At 39.6% G+C, this 27,355-nt stretch overlaps 1 protein-coding gene across 1 annotated transcript in view; it reads right to left on the reverse strand.

Moving 5' to 3' along the window:
* Positions 1-27,355, reverse strand: part of DOCK3 (dedicator of cytokinesis 3) — a gene marked incomplete at its 3' end in the record, with an annotated part of 615,312 nt that overhangs the window by 105,661 nt on the left and 482,296 nt on the right. The window contains exons 11-14 of the mRNA XM_080804908.1: positions 24,034-24,094; positions 22,640-22,787; positions 10,903-10,991; positions 6,112-6,237 (exon numbers count right to left, since the gene is read on the reverse strand). Of these exons, the coding sequence (XP_080661034.1) occupies positions 6,112-6,237; positions 10,903-10,991; positions 22,640-22,787; positions 24,034-24,094 (424 nt within the window). The remainder of the gene's footprint in view (positions 1-6,111; positions 6,238-10,902; positions 10,992-22,639; positions 22,788-24,033; positions 24,095-27,355) is intronic.

The raw sequence follows: 27,355 nt of genomic DNA on the forward strand, positions 1-27,355 counted from the left end.
GCGGTATGGCTCAGACACCAGAGCATCTGTTAGCAAGAGAATCTCCTGCCAGACACGCCAGCCTTCCTAGGAATTTGGGGGCCACATGGTTCCAGCCTATGTGGAGTTTCATCCCAGGAGAAATGATCCAGGGCAACCCACACAGTTTTGGGCACTCAGACTTGTCTGGATTCTTTATTATATTCATGTTCCTTCTGTATACATTAGTCACACCACATATTAGGAGGCTTTGGGTTCAGGGATACTAGTATTTAATACTGTATTATTTATACCTTGTCTACTTCTAGATAGGATTAGGAAGGATAGTGTTTTCTTTCCCTTAAGACCATGTGAAACTAGAGCTAACCTTCTCTCAGCAGACACAGCGGCCTGCTCAGGATGGCACCAATTGTCTCTCCTGGCAGAAAAGGAGTGACAGGGACATGACATGACATGGACAGCTCCATGGAGATTTGGAGACATTAACAACCATTCAACTTAGGCAGTTTCAGGCATACAACCAGTAGTTTATTTTGTTGTAGTTCTTATTTTAAGGAAGAGACCTTCTTCCACCAAAAAGGACTCTTGGGAGGACTTTACTCTAGAGTATCCAGGAGAGATATTCTTTAGAGTATCTCCTGGATACTCTAAACAAGTTCTTTACTTTTAAACCATGTCTTCAGTGTCACACTTCTACTGGTTTCTGCTGTTACAAGCCAGTGATGTTCTCTGATCTACCAGGAAGAGAGGAATGGTCATAGTATGACATCATTATATATGGCTATTCCTTTCTTGGGTCAAGGATATGCTGATCTTCCAGGCTGTTGTGGGACCAGATGTGATCATTCCTAAACCATCCCTTAGATATTGCCAAAGCCTCATTTGACACTCAGACTGACCACAGTCCTACAAATCTACTTGTGGTAAATACTTTCATCACTTCCTTTGAGGAGAGCTTTCTTTTAAAAATCGGAGGGGGAGACAAACCATGAGAGTCTGTGGACTCTGAGAAGCAAACTGAGGGTTTTGAAGGGGAGTGGGATGGAGGGATGGGTAAGCCTGGTGGTGGGTATTAAGGAGGATAGTATTGCATGGAGCACTGGGTGTGGTGCATAAACAATGAATTCCGCAACACTGAAAAGAAATAAAATAAAATGAAAAAAAAAAGTCATGTCTCTGTGTTTGCCTTTTGTGTGAGATGTGTCCAACAGCACTGAAAAGGCAAGCTTTCTAACTTCCTGATTCTGTGTAGCCTGGGATAAGCACCTCTCATTTTCTTTTCAGTGGAAGTAGCTGGTGTGTCTCCTAAAAGTCTTTCCCTGTAGCTATGCACCTAGTTCTTATGTTTAGTTTCCTCAGGTCTTTTTTTTTTTTTAAATTTTTTATTTATTTTCAGCGTAACAGTATTCATTGTTTTTTCACCACACCCAGTGCTCCATGCAATCTGTGCCCTCCCTAATACCCACCACCTGGTTCCCCCACCCTCCCACCCCCCACCCCTTCAAAACCCTCAGGTTGTTTTTCAGAGTCCATAGTCTCTCATGGTTCACCTCCCCTTCCAATTTCCCTCAACTCCCTTCTCCTCTCCATCTACCCTTGTCCTCTATATTATTTGTCATGCTCCACCAATAAGTGAAACCATATGATACTTGACTTTCTCTGCTTGACTTATTTCACTCAACATAATCTCTTCCAGTCCTGTCCATGTTGCTACAAAAGTTGGGTATTCGTCCTTTCTGATGGAGGCATAATACTCCATAGTGTATATGGACCACATCTTCCTTATCCATTCATCCGTTGAAGGGCATCTTGGTTCTTTCCACAGTTTGGCGACCGTGGCCATTGCTGCTATAAACATTGGGGTACAGATGGCCCTTCTTTTCACTACATCTGTATCTTTGGGGTAAATACCCAGCAGTGCAATTGCAGGGTCATAGGGAAGATCTATTTTTAATTTCCTGAGGAATCTCCACACTGTTCTCCAAAGTGGCTGCACCAGTTTGCATTCCCACCAACAGTGTAAGAGGGTTCCCCTTTCTCCACATCCTCTCCTCAGGTCTTAATGAACACCTAAAGTAATACACAGTGTTCTAGGCTGGCTGGTGGATTTTTCTTCTTTTTTTTTTTCAATGTCTTGTCAGTTACCCCCAAAAGGTGAGGCTGATGAAATATTAATAATGTCCATGAAGCCCCACCCCAGTATTGCAACATTCCATGAAACAAATGAAGATGGAAACAAAGCAGGCAAAAAGCAGACAGGGCACACAAAAGCAGGAACTTACACCCAACTATCTTCATCTCTGCACCAGAAAGAAAGGGGCGAGAATGAGGGGACAGCACAGAGAGAGACAAGAACAATTAAGACAAACAGGAAAAGAGAAAAAAAAAACAAAAACAAAACATCACTTGCAGGTCGGTGATGAAGCATGCACTTTTTATTAGGGTCAAAGCAGAGGACAGAGTGTATTTCTGAGCACAAGGGCAAGAGTCAGAGGGTCCCCTGGAGGGATGTCATGCCTGCAGAGCTGCCTTCTAAGAGCAAGTCGGAGCAACCCAGAGAGGAGCACTCCTTGTGCCAGGGCTGAGTGAGAGAGGGGCAAATCCTCCCTAAGGCAGAGTCCCTCTTAGGACATGCTTCTTGAAAATGACCCCAAACTAGGAGCATTACCATCACCTCAGAGCTTGTGAGGAATGAAAATTGTTGGGTCCCACTCCATTCCTACTGTATCAGAAACCCCTGGGGGTGGACCCAGCTGTCTGTTTCTCCAAGCCCCACAGGTGACTCAAGTCAGAGAACTATTGCTTTGGGAAAAACCCAGTCCTCAGCCAGAGCACATTAAATCAAAGGGCAGGTTTCTTCTGACAAGATGGAAGACCATGTCACTCATGAAACTTGGCCCATATTCCACAGAAAATGAAAACCCTTAAAAATTCAAGACTTAGACAATAAATTAAAATGTAATTCCCACAGAGCCATGACATAACTCTATACTCCCGGGCACAGGCTTTATAGGAAAGCTATGAATGACAGAGGGCTGTAGAAGGTGGTGGCACGGCTCTGCTGGCTCGGGCATGGTCTGCAGGAGGGCACAGCCTCTTATTGAAAAAAAGGTTTTAATCATTCCTCTCAGTTTACAGTCTTTGGGCTGGCAGTTTTCTTTTGGCTATTTCATTGGGAACAATGTTAACTCCACCTTGTTCACCTGGAACATTTGTCCTGCTCTAGTCTTTCCTGCCCATTTTCTTGAAAAGAAAAATCTAGGAAAGGAGTTACTATCTTTTGAAGTGAACTAAAATGAGTTTGGAGAGAAGGAGGAAGTACCCATGGGAATATGGTGACCAACCAATAAAAGCACCTTGAGTGCTCGGTTTCAAAATCAGACTTCAATTCCCATATCTATTTGTTCTTCTCTAGTCAAGAATGTCATCTCCTGGTTCATGCGTCTTCTCCGGGAACTCCCAGGGCAACGGGAATAGCACTCCTGCCTCTTGCTCACTACCAGGGCTCATGAGCAGAGCTGGATGGCTGTGCCATGAGGACCCAGCTGTGGCACAGAGTAGCACATCTCTGGTTCACAGCAGTCACATGGTGTTTGCCCATGGAAAGCAATGGGAGACCATCAAAGAGACCTTTTTAAAAATGGTATGTTGGATACTGGTGTGATTAGAGCCTGGCTGAACTCTGTAACTTAAGTGTTGAAATGTTCACAGTTACTGACATAATTCATTGTCTCGTTCATTTCTCATAAGTATGTCCATGTATCAAGAAGTGACAACTTCTTGTAACTTGGTCACACCAACATTATGGGGGCTGAGGGAGTGCTGCAGCCCAGGTCCAACATTCCCACAGGTGAAGGGTAGATCAGCTGCAGGCAGTCTCACCAAGGGACTTCGGAGCTTTCCCAGGATAGGCTGACTGCAATGTAAAACGTTCCTGTACACTATTCCTGTTGCTCCAGAAGCTGCAGGCCAGCCCTATCACCATGCCTGAGGATGGCAAACTCACTCCGATGACATCTTGGAGTGCATTAAGATGTCTGTCAGTCAGCTGTTAGCTCACAACGCTGGGAGTAGCCATCTGGAAAAAAAGCTCTCTCCTCAGGGGGAGGAAGGGTAGAGGAGACAGATGATGCACAAAGGACTGCGTCCCGCCTGTGAACCAATCCTTACTTTCAGGTCTAACACTTAGTACTCAAAGGCAGACAAGAACAGCTTACTCACAGGCCTCACCTGGACCTTTCAGGATTGCAAAGCATCTGATGATCCCTTTGCTGCCCAGGGGCGGGAACACTCACTTAACCTTAGCTTGTCTCACCAGTGCCTGATAGAGCTCATTTCCTCAGACTCGTCTAGCATACCCAGAAGTCCTTTCTGAACCTGAGTGCCAATGATGCAAAGAGATGCGGGATGCTCCACAAAAAGATTTCTTTCCATAAATGAGGGTTAGAAAACACAACTCTTAAAATCAAGCTTTGCTTAAGAATTGTTATGACTGAACTTTGTTCCTTTATAGTCTCTGTTCGTTTGGTTTTAATCTTCTGACTGTGAAGGCTAAGAGGAAAGAAATGTCTAAATTGTAGGCAAACAACTTCTTAAAAGAAAAGAAGACTTTAGGTATATCTCTTAGAATATATTACTCCACCTCATGAACCTGGATATGTAACCTTGAAAAACAAAATCAGCAGATCCATTTTGATAACCACTTCTTTCTTCCATGACATTTTGCCAGGAAGCCAAGACTATGCCTGGGCTCTTCTTGTCCAGACAACCAGGGCTGAGGAATGGTGTCAGGACAGGATGGAAGAAGTGTCCTATGAGGGATATCCCTCTACAACAGTCAGATGGGGGCCCTTCAGAAGCATGAAGTCTCTATAACATTACAAATGCTATTGATTTCCATCCCATTACAAATGGAATTGATTGAGTGGCCCAGGTTTCCCATCCAGAAGACCTGTGTATGTGTGTGTGTGTGTGTGTGTGTGTGTGTGTGTGAGAGAGAGAGAGAGAGAGAGAGAGCAGAAGATGAGGGCTGTCCCCAGCAGCTTACTTTGCATCCACAGTGTCTATGCGGAGGGGAAGCAGGAAAGAGAAAACAAGTCCAGGCATAGTGGGGGAAGTTGGAAGGCAGCTGGAAGCCATCACATGGGCCTTCTCTGTGCTCAGGCCATACTCCCACCTTGGGTACATGCTGACAAATATTTCCAACAAGGGGATTTAGAGCACCACGAGGAACTTCAAATAGGTGACCTATAGAGTGGTCACAAGTAGTGCAGTCTGGCCTGCCCTGGCTCTTTCAAACAGAAGCAAACAAGCTTTTACTGGATGATTAAAACTCAATGAAAAGGGTAGGTAACCCATTCAGAAAACCAGCTATTTGCCTGTTCAGATTTTCCTTTGATCACATCTCCTCTGCTTATCAGACCACCTGCCCTCCATTTGAGCCGTGCCTCTATCCTTCCCTCACTCCCTACAGACCCCTTGGCTCTGATGACCTATTTCAATCTACTTTTCTAGCTTTGTCTGCATCGACCTGACTAGGAAACATGAACCTGGGACTGACCTAGAACCACACTTGATGGTCGATGCATTCCCACTTTCTGCTCTGGCTTTCCACTGGGCATTAGATGAGAACAGTGAGCCAATCCTTGAGAACCTGGCTAGGTAGTACTATTTCTAGTGCTTAACATACCATTTGCCTGACTTGTTTTCCAAAACATTAAAATGAATCTGCTTTTCCTACATGAATTGGATTCATCAATACTACAAGGCATATATTTTGGTGTATTTTTCGCCCCCAAAGGAAGTTCTTGTGAGTCGAAGAGAGTATAAGGCATCCCATGAAGAATTCCATGTTGGTTTCTACCATCCAGGCTCTATAGGAGACAACAAAGCCCATCTGCTGGATTGTTATGTTTCATGGGTGAGTATGATGTGGGGGATTCTGGAAAAGAACAGATGCCAAAAAAGGAGCCACTGACTACAGACTGCAGTCAGCAAGCTGACTTGGATTCAGAGGCTTTTAATGGCTGCAGGGCTCCTCCACAGCACAGTTCACCATCTGCTCATGAGAGGAGCACCAGACTCCATCCTTCTAACCCCTCTCCCAACCCAGCCCCAAGAAGTGCTGCCTACCTGGCATGATGACATCAGGAAATCCCAATTTTCTTGTAATTGCCAACCCCCTACCAAATATCATGGGGTTTTCTCTCCTAATCTGCTCCATGTCTCCACGAAGAAGCTGCAGAGAAATGATAAGACCTGCAAAAACAAAAGCATTTTCTTACTCAGAACCACATCTCCACCCTGTATTGTAGTACTAAAAAAGACATAAAGAGTCATATATATATTTTTTTTTTTGTGGAGGAAAATACGCAAAGTTCAGCACTTTTCTTGAGAAAAATTTTGATGCAGAAAGTATATGTTATTCTGAAGAAACATTTTAGAAAGCTAAAATTTTGTTGTTGTTGTTGTTTCAAATTTTCATTTAAATTCCAGTTAACGTATAGTGTAATACTGGTTTCAGGGGTAGAATTTAGTGATTCATCACTTACATATGTGCTCAACACAAGTGTCCTCCTTAATATCCATCACCCATGTAGCCCATCACCACCCACTTCCACTCCAGTAACTCTCAGGTTGTCCCCTACAATTAAGAGTCTCTAGGGGGTGCCTGGGTGGCTTAGTTGGTTAAGCATCCAACTCCTGTTCTCAGCTCAGGTCTTGATCTCAGGACTGTAAGTTCAAGCCCCATGCCCAGCATGGAGCCTCCTTAAAGAATAAAAAAGAGTCTCTTATGGTTTGCTTCCCTCCCCTTTTTCCCCCCTATGTTCATCTATTTTGTTTCCTAAATTCTACATATGAGTGAAATCATATAGTATTTGCCTTTTTCTGACTCACTTTGCTCAGCATAATACTGTCTAGCTCCAACCACATAGTTGGACATGGCAAGATTTCATTATTTTTGATGACTGAGTAATATTCCTGTGTGTGTGTGTGTGTGTGTGTGTGCGCACGTGTGCGCACGCGCGCGCGTACATTCGGTCTCTTGCCATAATTTGGCTATTGTTGACAATGCTGCTATAAACATCGGGGGGCATGTATCCCTTCAAATCAGTATTTTTGTATTCTTTGGGTAAATACCTAGTAGTGCAACTGCTGGGTCATACGGTACTTCTATTTTCAACTTTCTGAGGAACCTCCATACTGTTTTGCAGAGTGGTTGCACCAGTTTGCATTCCCACCAACAATGTAAGATGGTTCCCCTTCCTCCGCGTCCTCGCCAACATTCGTCGTTTCCTGTATTGTTAATTTTAGCCATTCTGACAGGTGTAAGGTGGTATCTCATTGTGATTTCGATTTTTATTTCCTTGATGATGAGTGGTGTTGAGTATCTTTTCATGTGTCTGCTGACCATCTTGATGTTTTCTTTGGAAAATTTCATGTCTTCTGCTCATTTTTTAACAGTATTATTTATTTTTTAGGTGTTGATTTTTATGAATTCTTTGTAGATCCTGGATACTAACCCTTTGTTGGATATGTCATTTACAAATATCTTCTCCCATTGCCCTTCAGTTTTGTGGACTGTTTCCTTCCCTGTGCAGAAGCTTTTTTTCGTCTTGATGAAGTCCTGATAGTTCATTTTTGCTTTTGTTTCCCTTGCCTCCGTAGATGTATCTAAGTTAGAAGTTGCTGCAATTGAGGTCAAAGAGGTTGCTGCCTGTGTTCTCCTCTAGGATTTTGATGGTTTCCTGTCTTACATTTAGGTCTTTCATCCATTTTGAATTTATTTTTGTGTGGCCTCTCCCCTCCGCACTCTGCAGGTGCATTTTTTACAAGGGCAAGTATGACTGAAAGCCAGAGGAGCAGTGGGTTCCTCCCCAGTAAGACCAGCACAAACCACCCCCACCTCTGCTCTGCACACACCAGGTCTATGGATCACAGAGCACTGCAAAGCTTCAGCTCTAGTGGAAATAGGCCCATCTCATCTTAGGTTAAAGACCGTCCCATAAAAAAGTAATTGCACAAATTGAAATTTGTGGGGAATATTGGAGAGTCAGCAACCTGGCCCCACCTCTCTTCACTCCCATCCCGGTGGAAGAGCTGGATGAGAATTAATAATATAAATTAACCCCAGCCCAAGATATGTAAATAGAGCTGTGCAACAGTCATTTAAAAATACATGGAAAACTACTGTGTTAACTGTTTTATTTGTCTTCATTTGTTTTTAATAACCTTCATGCTGCAAGAATTACTAAAAGTTAGGTCTGTGGCTACATATCTAAGAGGTCAACCTATAGGAGTTAGTGCTGAATGATACTTTTAGTCTCAGCACTTAAAACCACTGCAGCAATTCCTTCTACATTTTTGTATGATTTGACTTGCAGGGAGAGCACTAGTGATTAATGAATCACTAGAATTGCCAAGGCAATAAATGTCTATGATGTTTAATAAAGATAGGTGACAGTTTACAGCAAAGTAAATTTTCTATAATGATGTATCTTTAATTAGGAGACTAATAAAGACCAGAGCTATTCCTTGAGTAATCTATAAAATTTTCTGACATGAAGACCCCAGAGTCCTGCACTGGAAACTCCATGCTCAGAAGCTTGGCAACAGAGTGAAAAGCCAGTGGCCTGGAGTTTGGAAACCTGGGCTTCCTGGTTCAGCCATGAAGTCACTTCATGGAGCTTCAGTTCCCTCATTTATTTAATGAGGGGGTTGAAACAGAAAATTTCCAAGATCTCAACCAGCTTCCAAGTCAAGCCTTGCCTAGAAGATGTCAGACATACACTTCAAAGAGAAGCAGCCTATTTCTCCACCTGGCTTTTCCATAAGAGCCCTCCTCTAACTGGACCATCCTAACTGAGGCTCTCTGATGTCTGAGGGGCCTTGGCCAGTGTTTATGAGTTCTGGACAAAAACCACAGGTACTGAAGATGGCACTGTCCCTGCTCTGGGAAGTGAGACACAATTCAACATCTTAACCTGGGGAGGTGATGGTGGAAACTAATCTTTCAGTTGTTTTAAAGTAGTTATTACTACCATCTTTCCTTTAAAATGTTCTCCATTTTTTTTATCATATCATGTCCCAATAACTTGTAGCCAAGGGCAGCTCTTTACAAATCAATTAAGTAAATAAAGCAAAGAACACCATAAATATGGATGTGAATGGTAGTCTTCCAAATTACCAGTAACTTCATATTTTAAAAACAAGATTTTATTTGCTTCTTGCTTTAGCCTCCTTGTAGGTGAGAAATATGAGTTCCCTTCCCCTTCAACCACACTGCATGGAGCTCCTTGGCCTTCAGGCACATACATGAAAAAACAGTCACTTAAAAGTAGTGAGAGAGACCCTGAGGCTCCCCATGCTAGAGTTTTAGAGAAATTAAGTACTCCTAGCCAAAGGTCTCAAACTTTGCAGCCTCTGGTCTGGAGCTGCTCTGAGGACCCTCCCAACTGAGTATCTGCTGACCATGATAAAGAAAAATTAAAAATTTTTAAAAATTTCAAGGTAGTTAACATACAGTACAGCACTGATTTCAGGATCATAATCCAATGATTCATTACCCACATAAAATACCCAGTGCTTATCCCAACAAGTGCCTTCTTTAATGCCCATCACCCATTTAGTCCTTTCCCCAACCCTCAGTTTTTCTCTATATTTAAGAGTCTCTTACGGTTTACCTCTTATTTTATTTTTCCTTCCTTTTATCTTATTTTATTTTTCCTTCCCTTCCCCTATGTTCATCTGTTTTGTTGCTTAAATTCCACATATGAGTGAAGTCATATGGTATTTTTCTTTCTCTTACTTATTTCACTCGACATAAAATGCTCCAATTCCATCCATGTCGATGTAAATGGTAAGTACTCATCCTTTCTGATGGCTGAGTAAACTCCATCGTATATACAGACCACATCGTCCTCATCCATTCATCAGCTGGTAGACATTTGGGCTCTTTGCATAATTTGGCTATTGTTGCTGGTGCTGCTATGAACACTGGGGGTACATGTGCAAAAGTACAAAAATGTACTTTTTTGGGTATATACCTAGTAGTGAAAACTTAGTTCTTCGTAATAACTTTGGAGACTGCCACACCTTGCAGTGACTTTACACTGTTAATTAAGACTCATTTTCTATTTACAACAAGGCTATGGGAGTTAAAAAACAAAGAAAGTTATGTAAAAGAGATAACTGAGAGGTTAAAACTGTCAGAAGAAACATGGTTCTATGTAAATTTGAAAGCCACCTTCAAGTGTACATGAAAGCTCAGATGCTTTCAAACAGTGCTTCTAATTTAATCAAGCAATTAATATTCAATTTAGAAAATACAGTCTTCCTAATGTGTGGAATTGCACCAAGATTTAGACAGAAATTAAACAGTTTTAAAAGAAAAGGAGGAGGGGAAAGGAAAAGAAGTTGAGCTAAGATGAAAGCTCCTGTGAACTAAAGATTGACTATTCCAGTTCCTGAACGATTTTGGCAGATTAATCACTGATTCTCATTAGTGTCAGACTTCCTTGGTGATGCTAACACTGAACAGGAATAGAAGAAGTGATTATTAATATTTGTCTTTTATTTTTGGCTGGGGTGTGTATTCTTTATTCAGGAAAACACAGACTTCACAATGTGACAAACCCTACAGCAATTTTGTTCACTCTGGTTTTAAACTGGAACTCAAGTTACCTATCAAAGCACATGGAACCCATTTTAGAAACAACAGAAAATATATTTTGGCTGGAAGTAATTAGGAAGAGTCTCAAATTATCACAAGGAGAAATAGTAGAAAGTGACTGGGGAAGAGAATAAATGTTTGTGGGGAACTGAAATTTACATATGGCAACCGGTAGCACAAATTCACTGAGGTCTATGTGATCAGCATCGGCAAGAGCAACATAAGGTTTTCTAGCCAGAGAAGTATGTTACCGTGGCTGGCGCTGGGGGCAGAATACTTGGCGCTGGACTTGCGGATGATGTTTTCATGGATCTGGGACCACTCACTCTCGTTGTTGCACCTGCAGCAGAAGGACAGGCATTATGGCTTTCAAGGCTTTTTAACATCTGGTCTGATGTTCCAACTGAAATGCTGACTTCGAAGGGAAACTTCAAACTCACTTTCCTATGTTTTACTAAATTAGACAAAGCTTGTTTTCTGTTAAGGCCCCTAGAAGATTCACACTTGGGGGAAGTGTTGAAACTCTAAAATGAATCTCAACAAATATTTTAAGTGGAAAATATCCTATTCTCTGCAGTAGCACTTCCCCACATGACAAGTTTTACTCTTCTAGTTCCTTACACACACACATGCACACGCACACACACATGGTTCCAGAGGCAAATTCCTGAGAGGGAAAATATTCAGTTCCTCTTGACAACAACTACTGTTTAGAAACTGTCATGCCTTGCATTGGCTTGTACCATCCATTCAATAATCATTATACTAGCTGCAGAGGAAAATACTTCTAAGTTCAGGGCAGTGTAGATATTTGCTTGTGGCTGTTTCAGCCAGACCAAGAAAGGAAGAAAAGTTTAGGAGAGTAGTGAGTTTGATCCACTGTGAAATCCTGTGTAGTCAAGGGGAAGGTGAGCTTAGCAGAAAAGGTTGAATGTTTAAACATATAAAGTCCTTCCCTAGGGGCTTCAGTATTTGGACATAAGTGACAATAGAGGAACAACACTGCACCTCTGTTAATATATGACATTTCAGAATCTTCCCTCTAAAGGGCAATCCCAAGAGAGCCGCAACCACACAAGTACTTGTTATAGTTTAGAAACAGAGACCAGAAATTCCTCATCCTAATGCAAACACTTCGATGAAACAACTGAAATGAGATTAGAGTAATCTCTTGAAAATTCCATGTGACACCAAGAGTCCCCATAGCCTTGGCTTCACCCCTTCCCTTTTGCATAGGAAGGTATGGGTCCATACCTTCTGACCCTAACATGGACGACTCAGGCACAAAGGAAAACTCACAGGATCTTTCCTTGGTTACTCACAAGTGTGCAGTGCAGTATAGGCCCTTCAAATAGGAAACTCCAGTAAGAGTTTAATCATGTGAAATCAAACAGTATTGGACTTTCTCAGTCTGGCTTTTTCATTTAGTATAATGCCCTCTAGGTCCATCCATGTTGTCAAAAATGGCAAGAGCTCATCTTTAAAAAAATTTTTTTTAATTTAAATTCAATTTGGTTGGGGCACCTGCGTGGCTCCGTCAGTTATATGTCTGCCTTCGGCTCACGTCATTGTCCCAAGGTCCTGGGATCAAGTCCTGCATCAGGCTCCTTGCTCAGTGGGGAGCCTGCTGAGCCTGCTTCTCCCTTTCCCTCTGCCTGCCCCCTGCCCCGGCTTGTGCTCTCTGGCTCTATCTCTCTGTCAAATAAATGAACAAAAACTTAAAAAATAAATTCAATTTTGTTAACATAGTGTTTTATTATTTCGGGGGTAGAATTTATTGATTCATCCTTTGCATATAACACCCAGTGCTCATTACATCAAGTGCCCTCCTTAACTCCCATCACTCATTTAGCCGCCCCCCCCTTCCTTCCAGCAACCCTCAGTTTGTTTCTTATAGTTAGGAGTCTCTTATGGTTTGTTTCTCTGTTTTCATCTTATTTTATTTTTCTCCTCCCTTCCCCTATATCCCTCTACTTTGTTTCTTAAATTCTGCATATGAGTGAAATCATATGGTATTTGTCATTCTCTGACTGACTTATTTCACTTAGCATAATAGCCTCTAGTTCCAACCACATCCTAGCAAAAGGCAAAATTTCATTCTTTTGGTAAGATTCCATGGTATGTATATATGTACATGTACATATGTGTGTATGTATGTGTTGTGTGTATGTATGTGTGTGTGTGTGTGTATACCACATATTTATCCACTCATCTCTTGATGGACATCTGGGCTCTTTCCATATTTTGGCTATTGTGGATATTGCTGCTCTAAATATTGGTGTGTATGTGCCCCTTTGAGTCTTTTTTTAAGGCTGCACAATATTTCTGTGTGTATGTGTGTGTGTGTGTATACCACATCTTCCTTAACTAATTGTTTATTGATGGACATTTGGATTGCTTCCATATCTTGGCTATTATAAACAATGCCACAATAAACATAAAGGTTCATATATCTTCTTGAATTAGTGTTTTTGTTTTCTTTGGGTAGACACCCAGTAGTGGAATTATTGGATCATATCGTGTTTCTGTTTTTGTGGTGAGTGTAGTATAATGTATAGAGAAGATGTATTGTTACGTTGTACACCTGAAACTAAGGTAATGTTGTATGTCAACTACATTCAAATAATAATAAAAAAGAAATCAAAGAATAAGGAACTGAAAAAAGTGTAAAGACTTAAGAACAGAAAAAAAAGTTGTATCATGCACCATCCAGCAGTGTGAAGTACAAGCAATACGAAGAACAATTAAATAAAAGGGTTTGTATGGAAGTCATTCAGAGATAAAGGAAATTAGTCATTAACTTAATTTTGTTACCCAATCAGTGGCTCTTCGGACTCCTTAATCAGTATAAATAAGTCTCACTTACTCAGAGATGTTGCAAAGAACTATCAAAGATGAAGTTCTCATAGCCCAGAGCTATGAGGATAATTTCTACTTACAGAATTCCTTCCAAACAAAGGAAGAGGGAGAGTGTTCACTAAGTTGAGCACTTGTGATTTAGCAACTCAGTTGGAAATCAAAAGTGAGAGGTGCTGGCAACAGCATATCCAGCCCTTTCTGTCTGACATGCACACTGTCTCATTTCTTCCAACCAGTCAGTACATCAAAGAAGTGCCCAGCTGGTGAGGATTCAAAGACTTGTCTTGCTGTCAGTTTTTTTTTTTTTTTTGTCACTTTCTAGGTTTATAAGATCAGTAGTTACTTTCTTTAACAGAAATCTGACTACAGTTTGTCATAAATAACATACTCCCCCTCTCATTTCAAAAGAAGAGTCTTGAAAATTAACTCCTTCCCTCCAATAGATGGTATAATTTCAGCATTTCACCAATAAAACACTAATTTTTTTTGGCGGTATAATGGAGATGGTGCTTTGTCAACCACACCCACAGGGACAGTGTGTATTAATTCATTCACCTCTCTTCTTCATGGCCTTGGTTCAACCATGATCATCTCTCTTCTGGACTAGTGTAATCACCTCCTTACTGATCTTCCAAATATCTCCCTTTCCTGAATGCCAAGCAGCTACTCAAATCATCTGAAAATAAATGGATGTGGTGTCATCAGCATATTTTACCCAATCACTAGGATATTTTGTAAGGACAAATTATAAATGGGAGCATTTATTAAATAATCAAATGACTTGTGATTGTAATGAAGCATGATTATGTTATATCCAATCAAATTAATATTTAGAGCATGATTACTGCTGTTGGTAGTTTGTCCTCAATCATAAGACACATGAGGGACTGTGATCTAAAAGAGGTCTGTATGCCTCCATAGCAGGGGAGATAAATAGCATAGCACTTTAACTACTACATGTCCAGGGATTTTACTCAAGGAAGAAGACAGAGAGGTGAGAGGGTTTTAGTTTTCTACATGGGATTCCCAAGCATTCAGAAGCACTGAAGCCGGAGCATGGGTTCTACTCAACAAAGTTCAGAACGCTCTCCTCATTTACTCATGTACCAGAGCACATGTTAGCATCTGCCTCTTCCCTGCAATCTCCTTAACTTCTTAATTTCTGTGTTTCTTCTCTTCACCCAACTTTGTTCTCTTTCTCCAAGGTGAACAACACAAAAAATGTTTAAAATGCTTAAGAAATTTTAAAGGATTGTTTGTAAGATCTTTAAGTTTGTGTTTTTATTTTTATTTATTTATTTTTACTTAAATACAATTATCCAACATATAGTACATTGCTAGTTTCAGATGTAGTGTTCAATAATTAGTTGCACATAACCTTTGCATTTTTAGAAGGCAGCCTACTCTAGGTAGGCAATGGTTGGGGTATATTCCCATATTTTATTTCACTTAATTCTCATAATCCAGTAAGATAGGTATTACCATGTTCATTTTATTATAAAGAGTGAAGTGGAGCTGGAGTCTAAATGTGGGTCTGCCTGGTCCCAAAAGCAGGACAGGCAGGCAGGGTTGGAGTGGGGTGCAGAGAGAAAGCGGCTGAGCACTATAACCCTGAACCCTTACTCCTGCGCTGGGTGTCAGGGTACTTTTGTCTCTGATGTCAGACAGCATTCTCACTTTGTCTCTACCTAATTAAAACTGCTGAGTCTTGGCTATGGTGTAAAACTTAATTTAGTGCAAATACTCCATCCTAAAATTCTTTCTCTTTGGGTGTTATTTTGGCCTTTATTTGGTTAAGTCCTAATAAGCTGGAAAATATGCAACACCCTACAGATTAAAGAACACTACTGATGCTGAGCACTGTTTCATATAGTCCTTACTAAACTGCAAAAAAAGAGAGAAGTATCCAGAAGGATGAAGAAAAACAACCATTTCAATAAAAATGGCCTAATTGAACAGAATCTCCAAGACCAAGCTGACAAATAAACCAATTTAATATATTCTGGATGTGCTGGCATAGGCCATGAGAAACTGCATTTTATTTATTTATTTATTTATTTATTTATTTATTTATTTATTTGAGAGAGAGTGAGATTTAGAGAGAGAGAGTGTGTGCACATGGAGAGGGAGAGAGAGGAGCAGACTCTCCACCAAGCAGGGAGCCCAATGTGGGGCTCGATTCCAGGACCCTGAGATCATGACCTGAGCTGAAGGCAGCCATTTAACTGACTGAGCCACCCAGGTGCCCCTGCATTTTTATTTATGAAAAATGTAAATTATTTATTTTACAACCTATATATGTTCATTTTAGTACAGAGTATTAAAAAAAAGACAAATAGCACACATGCATGCATGCACTCACACATACACTTTAACAGAAATACTAAGTTTTACTCCTCCTTCCAGGTGGTAGAAGGGCTACGATGAGTAACATTTCTACCCCATTTCGTCACTTCCCTGGGAGAAAGAGTGACCTCTTTGGCTGGCACTTCTAGAAGAAGGACCTGGGCATGAACATCTTAATTCTGCCTCTTCCCTCTTTTGGGACCAACCTGTTTGCAGAGAACACACAATCCCTCTGTACCACCAGACTCTATCTGATGATGACTCCATAGTCTTTCTGACTCAGGGTTCATGTTAATCACAAGTTGTGGTAGGTTGAATGGTGGCGCCTAAAAAGATATATCCATATCCTAATCTCTGGAACCTGTGAATGTTACCTTATTTGAAAGATGGATCTTTGCAGATGTAATTAAGTTAAGGATTTTGAGATTAGGAGATAATCCTGGATAATCTTGATGAGTCCAACTTCAATGAAAAATGTCCTTAGAGAAAGGCAGAGGAAGACTTAAGACACAGCAGAGAAGAAAATGAAGATAGGACAAGAGGAGGGAATGTTGCCACAGAAGCAGAGATTAGAGTGACAAAGACCCAAATCAAGGTATACTGACAGCTCCCAGAAGATGCAAAGAACAGCTTTTCCCCTGGAGCCTCCAGAAGGAGTGTGATCCTGCTGGCATCCTGATTTCAGACTTTTGGCCTCCAGATTGTGAGAATAAATTTCTATGTTATAAATCACCACATCTGCAGTAATTTGTTATAGTAGCCACGGGAAACAAATACAAAAGTCCATGTGGCTCATAGATCCAAACCATGATCTCAAATGAGTTTTCTTGCTAATAAAAGTGACATGTTTATATGTGCTACTTGCATACACACACACACACACACACACATATATATATATATAGGTACATTATAAATGTCTATCTATGCCACTCTGTATTGTATATCCATTTTTATCTCTACCTGCTTAACATTTTGATCTCAGAACCAATCTACTGCTATTTGGTAACCCTCTCAAACTGCAACAAACAGCAATTTTTTCTGAGTTTATTAAGCTAAAACTGTTAAATAATTGGGAATGAAGATTGACCTTTGTCAAGTATCTTTTTTGATATCAGGATGATTTGTTTTTTTCCGTTTTGGATGACTAATATGATGCATTATATGCTAATTGCATTGTGATCAGAGAGTATGGCTTGTGCCTTATGGAATTTATGGAAATTTTTTCTGTGAATAACTTTTATAAATATTCCATAGGCACTGAAAAAGATGTGTTCTGTTTATTGGATAAAAGATTTGTCTAGAGCTGGGAGGACCATATGGGCTGGCGAGCTGGGATACTCCATTTACACCTGCTGTCCTGGCATCAACAGCACTCCTTTTGACTATCAGAATGTCCTAATTTAGATGACAAATTGTGCTCAGCTTATTTGGAGGTAGGATGGCAAGAGGTTAAGAGCATAGTCTCTTAATCAGGTTGTTTAGGCACATGCCTCACCACTCTGTGCCTGTTTCCTTATCTATAAAAGAGGGGTATGACAGCCGATGTTGAGCATTCAAAGATACTGACTGTTAGTATCTGTCATGTCAACTTATTCAGATTCTCTAAGTCAGAGTTATTTACCTGATTTAAATATTTATTTCCATCCTTATTTATTTTTGTCTCCCTGTATGTCAAGAGGCACATTTAAGTCTCTTGCTTTTGTTGTAGTTTTATCCTCTCTTTCTATTTCCAGTAAATTGACTATAATAATTTTGAGTCACTATTATATGCATAAGGGTCATGACAATTAGATCTCCACTATAAACTCCATCATATATCAGTATAAAATGCTCTTTCTATCCCTGTGGAGGAAAAAGGGGGCTTTTTGGAAAAGCTGGAGGTAGAGATGTTAGCAAGGTCACCTGGGCTCTGGCGCTGCTTCCTCTCACCAGTTAAGAAGGCTGAATTTGGTCAACTTCCTTTAAACTGAAGTACATGGACTATTGGGCAAATTTTGTGTGATTACCATGGGGTAATGAGGATAGTATGCATGGAATTTTATAGGATTTGTAATTTGGATGTAAAAGTGGAGCTTACCTGTAGTCAAGAGTCACTAGCAAACAAACAAACAAACAAACAAAAAACACTCCTTTTTAGGTGGCAAGCAGTATGCCCATTATTTGGTTAGACCTCATTTCCTGAACCACTGGTCCTCTTGTTTATTTACCACCTTTTTCCTGTTTGATTCACTAGTTCATGTGGATTTTTTTTGTTTCTTATATTACTTTATCCCTTTTCTTCTTCAATTTTGTAGATGAGGAAACTCATCTACAAAATTCCCTAGTTCAGGAAATTACGGTGATTTTTCCAAATCTCACAGCTTCTGTTTACCAATCACCTCATCTATCTAAACTATCCATCTATCTATTAGAAGAAAGTGTTATCTTAAAAAAAACAAGATGGGATCATATATACTATTTTAAGTCAGTTAACAAAGTTGTTATATGAAGGCAGCTCTGTGTTTGTCTACTCTTAGAGCCATCATTCTTTCAATGTGACTTTCCTGGAGGAGGATCACAACAGAAAAGGGAGGGAGAATGCAGGTGTGTTTTCCAAGCTTGTGGCAGAGAATACAAAGGACCTCAATGTGCCACTACTTGTATCTGTGTTAGAGTCATGAGCCTTTTGACTGTTACATTAACGGGAGTCATACTGAGCTGACTTTCTTTACTCTGGCTCATTATTTAGCGAGTTCTGCTTTGCAGCAGCACTAACACACTAACAAATGTAACTGGGGTCCAAGGCTAGAGATGGTGGGCACTGCAAGTCAAAACAGAGTAGTTCCGTGGGCACAGACCTACTGGACTTAGGTCTTCTTTGTAAAGGCCTGAGCAGACATTTGGTGCAGATGCTCATACACTGACAATAGACACAGCAGATGACAGTTCTGAGTGGATCATGATCCACGGAAAATCGGGAAGGAAATGATCCATGGAAAACTGGGAAGGCCTCGGCTAGGAGAGAGAGAAGTAAGAGCTACTTCCTTAACTGACTCGCAAGTGAGAAGCAGTATTTTCATTTGACGTTGTTGTAGATATAAAGACTTGAGCCTTCTTTACTCTGTATTGAAATGAGGACGGCCCCATGGCCCTTCACTCATTTAAGAATGGGCCTCATTTAAGAATGGCTCCTAAACAAGTACTCTCAACTTGAGGCAGTTTCATGGATAAGGTGCTTATGAAACAAAGACCCCAAAGTCAGTGTTCAGAGGAAATATGTGTCTACCTCAAATATAAGGAGAGGGTCCCTTCCAGATATTACATAAGAGAAGAGATTGCCACCTTATATTTCCACCCTCACAAATCCTGTCATGTTATGGGGCATTCTCTGAATCCCTTCATTTTGAATGTCACAGCAGTATTTTGGGTAAGTTATATAAGCCTGAAATTATCTCAATCAATGCAAGTTTTAGATGCTTATAAAAGTAATCTGGCAGAATTGGTTAAAGACTTTTTTTAAAGAGCAAAACTACACTGATTTAGTAACTACCCTTGGGTATGACCTCCAAATTGAAGAGCTGGGTGTTGCTGTAAAGCTCATCTTAAAAGCAGCATAGTAAGCACCTGTATTATTAAGGTCACATACATGGGTCTTATAGGACGAATAAAGACAGAGAAACAGCAAGTGTCCAAATATTCAGTAAAAATGTAATTGAGCCTCAAGATGAACTTCCAGTGAATGTATCACCAAGGATTCAAAAAGAGATGTATCAAAACCAGCCTGATGGAAGTAAAAGACCATGCCCTGAAAAACTGTGTGAGATGACTTGGGAAGTGGCTTCAATGTTGACAAAGTCCTGATGACATGGTCATGTATGATGAATTTGAGTAAAATTTTCTCATAACACGTGAGAGTGGGGAAAATGCAATACTTGTTTCAATTTTATATAACATGTGATTGAATATGTAATGGATAATATACATTTTATATAATATGATTTAAAATATAACCAACATAGTAGAGTTAATATTCTAAGTAGTTATCTATTTTGTTAAGGTTGGCCTAAAAATGTTTGTTTAGGCGCTGTCACATTGTGAATTTGGAAAGTGGTCACTGCATACACAGAAGCATCTTGGGTTTGGTCACACGCATTATTTATGGCACCTTGACTTTGCCTTAGTGTTGGCTTTAGCTTCTAGCACTCCTCTCCTTTTGTGTCCTAGGCTCTATGTTCCACCTGCCCTGTGCCTTCCTGTGACCCTAGTGCCTCTGGCCAAGAGGAAACAGATGATATCTATATCAGACTGAATTGCATATGGTGATGATTTATTCGTGATTTTTCAGGCTTTCGGCTCCTTGGCAAGCAACCTGGTTTTCATGCCCCAGCTTCCTGTTGAGATTTTCTTAAAACGATGTGGGACCTTCACCACACATGCACACACATATATGATATTAAACAATATCTATTAAGCCAGAGGAAGGGCTATGGCAAGAGACATACTGGAGCTTGAATCTTCTCTGGTTGAGGCTGACTAGATAATGAAAGAAATGATGAGAATGTCAATAACTAATGAGATATTTTGCCAATTCATTGATTAAAACTATACAAAGGGTTTTTTATCCTTGCAAAATCCTGTCCTAACAAAGGCTAAAGCACTATCAATAGCAATTATTGAACCTTTAAAGCTTCTAATTCAATCTAATAAACATGGGCCATGAAACTTATTGGAAAATACTTCTTCTCCTAGGGGCTGGATTCACTGGACTGATGTGGATTTAAAACACTAATCCTGTGCACAAAATCAATTTTGCAAACATGCAGTTGGAAGTCTACTGGACAATCTTAGTATTTTCAAGTGGAAAAATTATCCTACACTTTGATTCTAGTAGTCCTTCAAAATTTTTTTTTGATAATGATCTGTTGTTTTAGAAGCAATTAGGCCAATTAAACCTGACAGCGTGATTTCAAGAGGGATGCTGTGCAAGCCCCTATCCACAATGAGAATCTGCAGTGAAGCAAGGAACAGCTGATGCGTGTGAAGAGATGTGATTCCCGAGTGCTACCTATAAACCCCTTGCCCTTGGGAAGGACACAGTGGAGTAAGAGGATAATGATGATGATTTTGGATTCTTGTTTAGTCCTTTCCAAAGGGAGGAAGGTAATCAAAAAGCATTCCCATCAGCCATTAATGAAGAGATTTGGTATACAGAGAAAGTCTTTGACTGATGCATGAAAGGAAGAGAAAACCCACCAAAATTTCCCTTGGAGGTGAGTATTCCAAAGGAAGATCCTCATCCCATAGATGTACACAACTCTGAACAGAACAGTGCTTAAGGCAAAATAGGTAATAAGGAGGTCTGGACTTTTATTTTGAAATGAATAAAATGAAGTTGATATATAAAGGGCCAAATTAAGTGTAATTGTGAATTGAGTTCATTTCCTGCCTGAATCAGAACAGAGAATACAGAAAAATATTCATGCAATATTACGGTGAAGATACATTAACATGGTGATGGACAATATTAGATTTCATTTCGAAAAATAATATTGGGTTAAAACCGAAAGAGGACAGATTTTTAAAAAAAATTCTCATAGTTAGAAACACTTACTTTAAAATCTCACTAAACTCACCACAGATCATGTTTTCAGCACTACTATTCATCCTTAAGTCTATATCAGCAAAGACAGATGACGTCCCTGAATTCTGTTCCTTTTCTTCATTTATTTTTTTCTATTGCTTAACAAGAATCAGGAGATGCACTGCTTCTATAAGGCAGATCTGCTGGTTAATGAGCATTTTTTTAAAAAAATTTTTTATTTCTTTTCAGCTAACAGTATTCATTGTTTTTGCACCACACCCAGTGCTCCATGCAATCCGTGCCCTCCCTAATACGCACCACCTGGTTCCTCTGACCTCCCACCCCCCGCCCCTTCAAAACCCTCAGATTGTTTTTCAGAGTCCATAGTCTCTCATGGTTCACCTCCCCTTCCAATTTCCCTCAACTCCCTTCTCCTCTACATCTACCCTTGTCCTCCATGTTATTTGTTATGCTCCACAAATAATGAGCATTTTTTAAAAAGATTTTATTTATTTATTTATTTGACAGACAGAGATCACAAGTAGGCAGAGAAAGAGGAGGAAGCAGGCTCCCTGCTGAGCAGAGAGCCCGATGCAGGGCTCGATCCCAGGACCCTGGGATCATGACCTGAGCCGAAGGCAGAGGCTTTAACTCACTGAGCCACCCAGGCCCCCCTGGTTAATGAACATTAAAAACAATGCTATGGCTAGATGGGTGTGACTTATGTATCTGTGGTCACAAAAGTGGAGAGTGAAGCCACAGCTCCTTAGAAAAATTTACTTTCCTTCAACTTGACTGTGATCAGTCTTCGAAGCAATTTGCATCAGTACCTAGCTCAGTTACAATAGTTGGGGGGGGGGAAGTATTGGACGAAGAAGATTCTTTTATATCCAAAACACAGGAGAAATTACATCATTAGTTTTTCTGTAACTATATAATAATGTTGGCTAGTCCTAGATAGAAGAGGTAGTACAGACATCTATACTACCAGACTTCTAGTTTAGGATAGAAGTTTCTGAATTTCGCTGCTTCAGAATCACCTGGGCAACTTATTAAAAGTATAGACCTTAGATCAAAATCTCTGCATTTTTGATAAACTCCCTATCCTACATATTCTGGTGGTTCTGTGTCCCACAAAGATTGAGCACTGCTGTTCTCAAGGGTAGTACTGGAATGTCTTATGTTGTAAATTATTAATATTTCTGATATCTGTTACTCACGTGTAAACCTTAAGAACAAAATCCTTTTCTTCCTTTAATTCTGTGAGTGACTGCAGAACATCCAGGATGCTCAGGACAGCACAACCATATGGTCGCCGGTAGTGTAGGTGAGCAGGGCCTTTCTTCGAGTCATTCAGGAGCATCCGGCCTGAAGCACAGCAGAAAATACCAGTCAGACCAAGAACTCCAGGCTCCTCTCCAGTACCACCTGATTGTCATCCAAGGATGCCAGAGATATAGGCACCTTAGAAATGCTCTAAGCTGGAAGACTAATTTAGGACTAAAGAGAGCCATCCAGGGATGCAGAATATTTATGTGGAGGAATGCCAAACAGGCCTTTGGCCACATTCAATTAATCATCCTTATTATCTACCTTAATACCATTAGTCCATTTATTAATCAGATGAGAATGAAACAGTGGTTTTATGAATTTCTTAGACAAACCACTGTGTTAGATTTAAACCTCTTTGGCATAAACCTCGTTGCCAGGTAAAAACTTTGTATGCAAAGGTAAGAACCATGAGTTATTTTTCCAACCAAATTTTGCTGTCACAACTTCTCTTGAAACTCTGCTGGAGCGAAAGTTGTCTCAGAAAGAATGGGGGCTCGCTTCTCCCGCCTACCAAAGCTGTGCCTAATGGTGGCGGCAAAAGGACTTGAAGAAGCAAAACTGGAACGTCAGTAAGTGCTTACGAAGTACAGCAAAACAAAGTACAACAAAGAGGTGTTTCGTTGGCAAAGAAGTAAAAAATACTCTTTGACAAAAAAGGTACATGATATGTCAGAACCCAAACCGATGGAGGAAGACTTGGTTAGTCCTAGCCCCCTAGATTATGCCATATGCTCGAAATGAGGCTGAGTAAATCAACCACAGAGCAGCAGCAAAAATCACTTTCGTCATCCTGGGTGGGGTAAAAGTGAAATACCATACATCAGCTGCAGTAAGGGTAGTAACTCTTATTTTGTGGAAAATTGCACAGATACATACTTTGGATACAAAACACAGCAAAGGCCATTAGCCACATGTTCAAGATAGCAACCTGCAAACTGTTGTAAGATCTCTGAAGTGGAAAAGCTGGTACAAAGGCAAAGCACTGTGGTGGAGAGAATATTAAAAGAGCAGACCACTTGAAATAAAGAGTTTGGGGGTTGGGTCTAAAAACAAATAGGGAGCAGAAGATTTCAAGTGAAAAAAAAAATGCTTTCATTCATGTCAAATTCAGCTACCATAGCAGCGGAGCTTAAGGCAGAGTTCCAATACAAGCTGGACTCCCGTCCTGAGACCTGACATTACAGGTAAGAGCTATGGAGATGAGAAAGCTCAAACATAGTAGTAGATACTTATCCCAAGGTGGGCTGGTCTTAGTCATGTGAACGGATAAGGTCGACAGTACCTATTCGTATCACATGGGCAACTATATATAAATCTCTCTTCATATCTTTGCTGCTCAGATCCTAAGAAAAGAAAAAAAAACAAGTAAATTAAGGCAATGAATATACTGAAAATAATTAAAATTTCACTTCAAGCCTCATAATCATCTGTTTTTGTTACTTTTAGCATATGTTATAGGTGGGGAAGGAGACTAAAGCACACAGTGGTTTAGTGGTTTGTAAGATTCCTGTGGCCAAAGTGTGAATATCTTATCTGCCTCTGGAAGTTATTTTATTGATAATACTTTCCCAGCTTTTATTTAGAATAGCCAACAGATATCTACAAGAGTTCTCACATTAGAAATCTTCATAATATTGCCTTATCCATGTTTATTCTAACATCATATAAAAAACATTTTGTAACAAAAGAAATGTTCAATGCAGAACAAAAAAATGGAAAAACACCAATAAGCTTATTAAAGACTGAAATTCTAAAATTTTACTTTACTAATTTTATGTTTATTCTGTGGTCCACAATGATTATTATACACTAGATATGTTCCCTTGAGAAGAGACTAATTTGGCCTTAGTGAAACCTCAGTAATTTGATTTCCATTTCTAAATTTAGATATGCATCATTTGTACTGAAGTATAAAGCTGAAAATAATCTTATCTGGAAAATTCTAAGGGTTTCCTTTAAGTAAATGATCTGATCCAATCAGTAATTTTTAAAACTAAAGTTATAAAAATAATTTTATACATTAAATTATTTATGTTTAGAACACATTTTGAAATTAAGTGTTCATTTATGTGTATGTATTTTACTTTAACATGTTGTACTTAAAGTAATAAAACTTTAATATATACTCTGTTTCAGACTTCTCACCAGGTCAGCTCCCTGCTCACTGAGACACTGTTGTGAATTAATGATGATTGATGGAATAACCTCTGTTCTTAAAGGGACAGTTTCTCAAGATTTCCCTTTTGCTTCTAGGAAAAGGTCCCTTACTTGTTCCCTGTCTTTCCCATCTTTCATCTTTTGACTGGTTCCAGATGCTATCTCTTTTTAAAAAGGCAGGGAAAGGGACAATCAAGTGACAGTTATAATTTCAAATGAGCTTTGCAATCCAGAGTTCCCATGTTTGCTTTATTTTTATACCTTGTTGCAAGGTTAGGACTTGGGTAAGGCAAGCAAGGCACCCAAGGTACAAAGTTAAAGGGGGTCTCACTCTCAGGAAGCTGTGCTTTGCTTGCCTTACCATAGACCAGCTCTGCCCTGTAGAGTGGTCCTAGACATATGAAAGGAAAGAAGACATTAAAAAGTAATGTGCAATGGTGAAATTGAAACTTTTAGATTCTAGATGGTTATAACATTTCACCAAATTCTTGATGGAATAACAAAGTGTGCTTATAATGAAATAGGATACAAAATAATTTAAGATAAATGTGTATGTCTGTAATCACAAAGAAATATTTTACATGAAAGTTGTCTTTTGAAACTGAAAAAGGATGGTTCAGGCTCCATCTTACCACTTCCTTTAATTTAGAAATGGAATTTAAAATGATACCCTCAAATATCTCTGTATTTTGACACCCATTAAAATGGTTACTAAATAACAAATAAAAATTAAAAAAAACTCAGATTACCACTTCTTTGTGCTTTTTTAGGGATTGAAACATGTCTACTTATTGAAAAATATAGAAATGTTTGACACATTTCAAAATGAAATGGTTCCTTCTACATAGCTTGGACTGTGTTAAGCCAAACTATCAAATAACCAGTATGATGATTAATCTTTACATCTACAAATTCAAGTCAGTTACCAAAGATGATCAAACACTAATCAGATCAGTTGTGCACATGAGCACAGGACCTCTCTCTTGGTTTTAAGTGAATGAAAGGAAGAAAACTGAAATATACTTTATGGTATTTTCCAAGTAGATGGAGTAGGGGCCCTTTCTGACCATTTTGTATTTGGTACCCAGAACTCTCTGTGGTATTTATTTTAAGTCAATAATATAAAATGGGAATAATCGGTGCAAAAAATATTTTATGTGAAATTATTATTCGTGAGTCCCACATAATTTCACTGTGAAAGCTATCTTATTAAACATAAGTACATGGTTAAACACAGTTACCACAGAGTTAGTAAACACTCACTGTTCAAGACTAAGTACCAAGTGTGGCTATCCACGTTAAAATACTCACAAAACCTGTAAAACCAAGATGTGAAGAGGGATTCCCACCATTCATTTGGTGAGCAGAGTTTGAATTTGGATTTACTCTCTGGAGCATACCCTCCAATCCCACATAATTAAAAGCTGGTTCCCAACTACATGGTAGTCATAGGGGAGTGACTCAGGGCTCAGCATCTTGGACTCAGTTCCTGATGTTCCATTTGAAACATGGAGAAGTCAACTCACTTTCCTGTGCCTGAACTGCCCTTTATCTGTAGAGATGATGGGATTTGCAAAAACAAAACAAGGCCAATTTATTCATGCTTATGCTACAGAAGAAGCAGAAGCTATATAAATGTAGAAAATATAATGCCAATGAATGCAGGGAAAACAACACAAGTTAATTTTCTGAGTTGGTCACTCAAATATAATAAAAAATAAACATATTCATTTACTTTTATAACAAATCATTACTGGGGCCTTCATATTTGCCAGGGACTGTGTGTGAAGCACTGGATGTCTACTAAAAAAGTAAATTCACAGTCATGTTCTCACATGCTCATATACATAGCCATTTTTTATCATAAAAGTTAGGAAATCACTGTATTAGACATGTACTGTGTTAGACATTCACATAAATATGAAACACCTCCTCCTGGATAAAATTCTTTCTGGACAGGAAGCTCTGAAATCTGACAAGGTTAGAAAAAACCCCGATTTTACAGAGAACAAGGTTGAGTCATGAATAATGTGCTGGTCTATAACGTGGCTCTGAAGTCTGCTTGAGTAATCTTGCAAAACAGCTCAGTTTGTAGGCTTCCCTCTCCTTGATGCTAAAAGGTAAGCTATCAAGTTGGCACTGACCATAGCTGTGGCTGCATTTTCCTGCATTACTCTCAAACTCTGTAGCACATATGTCAATCTGGAAAACTCCTTTAGCTCACAGGAGGAACTCAAATCTTAGATGAGAAAATAGGTTCCACCAAAATTAGTATTTCTCATTGCTTAAAGTAAAACGTAAAAATCCTGGATAAGACAATCTTGTGAAAAAATTTCATGTGCTTTGTAAAAATTTCTCAAATCACTCTTTAGGATCTTAAAAAGCAATCCAGGGCTGTACTGCAAAGGGAACTACAGAAGTGGTATTTTTAGCAGCCTTGTGTCTTC

This window comes from Martes martes (assembly GCF_963455335.1).
Source record: "Martes martes genome assembly, chromosome: 1".
Lineage (NCBI taxonomy): Eukaryota > Metazoa > Chordata > Mammalia > Carnivora > Mustelidae > Martes > Martes martes.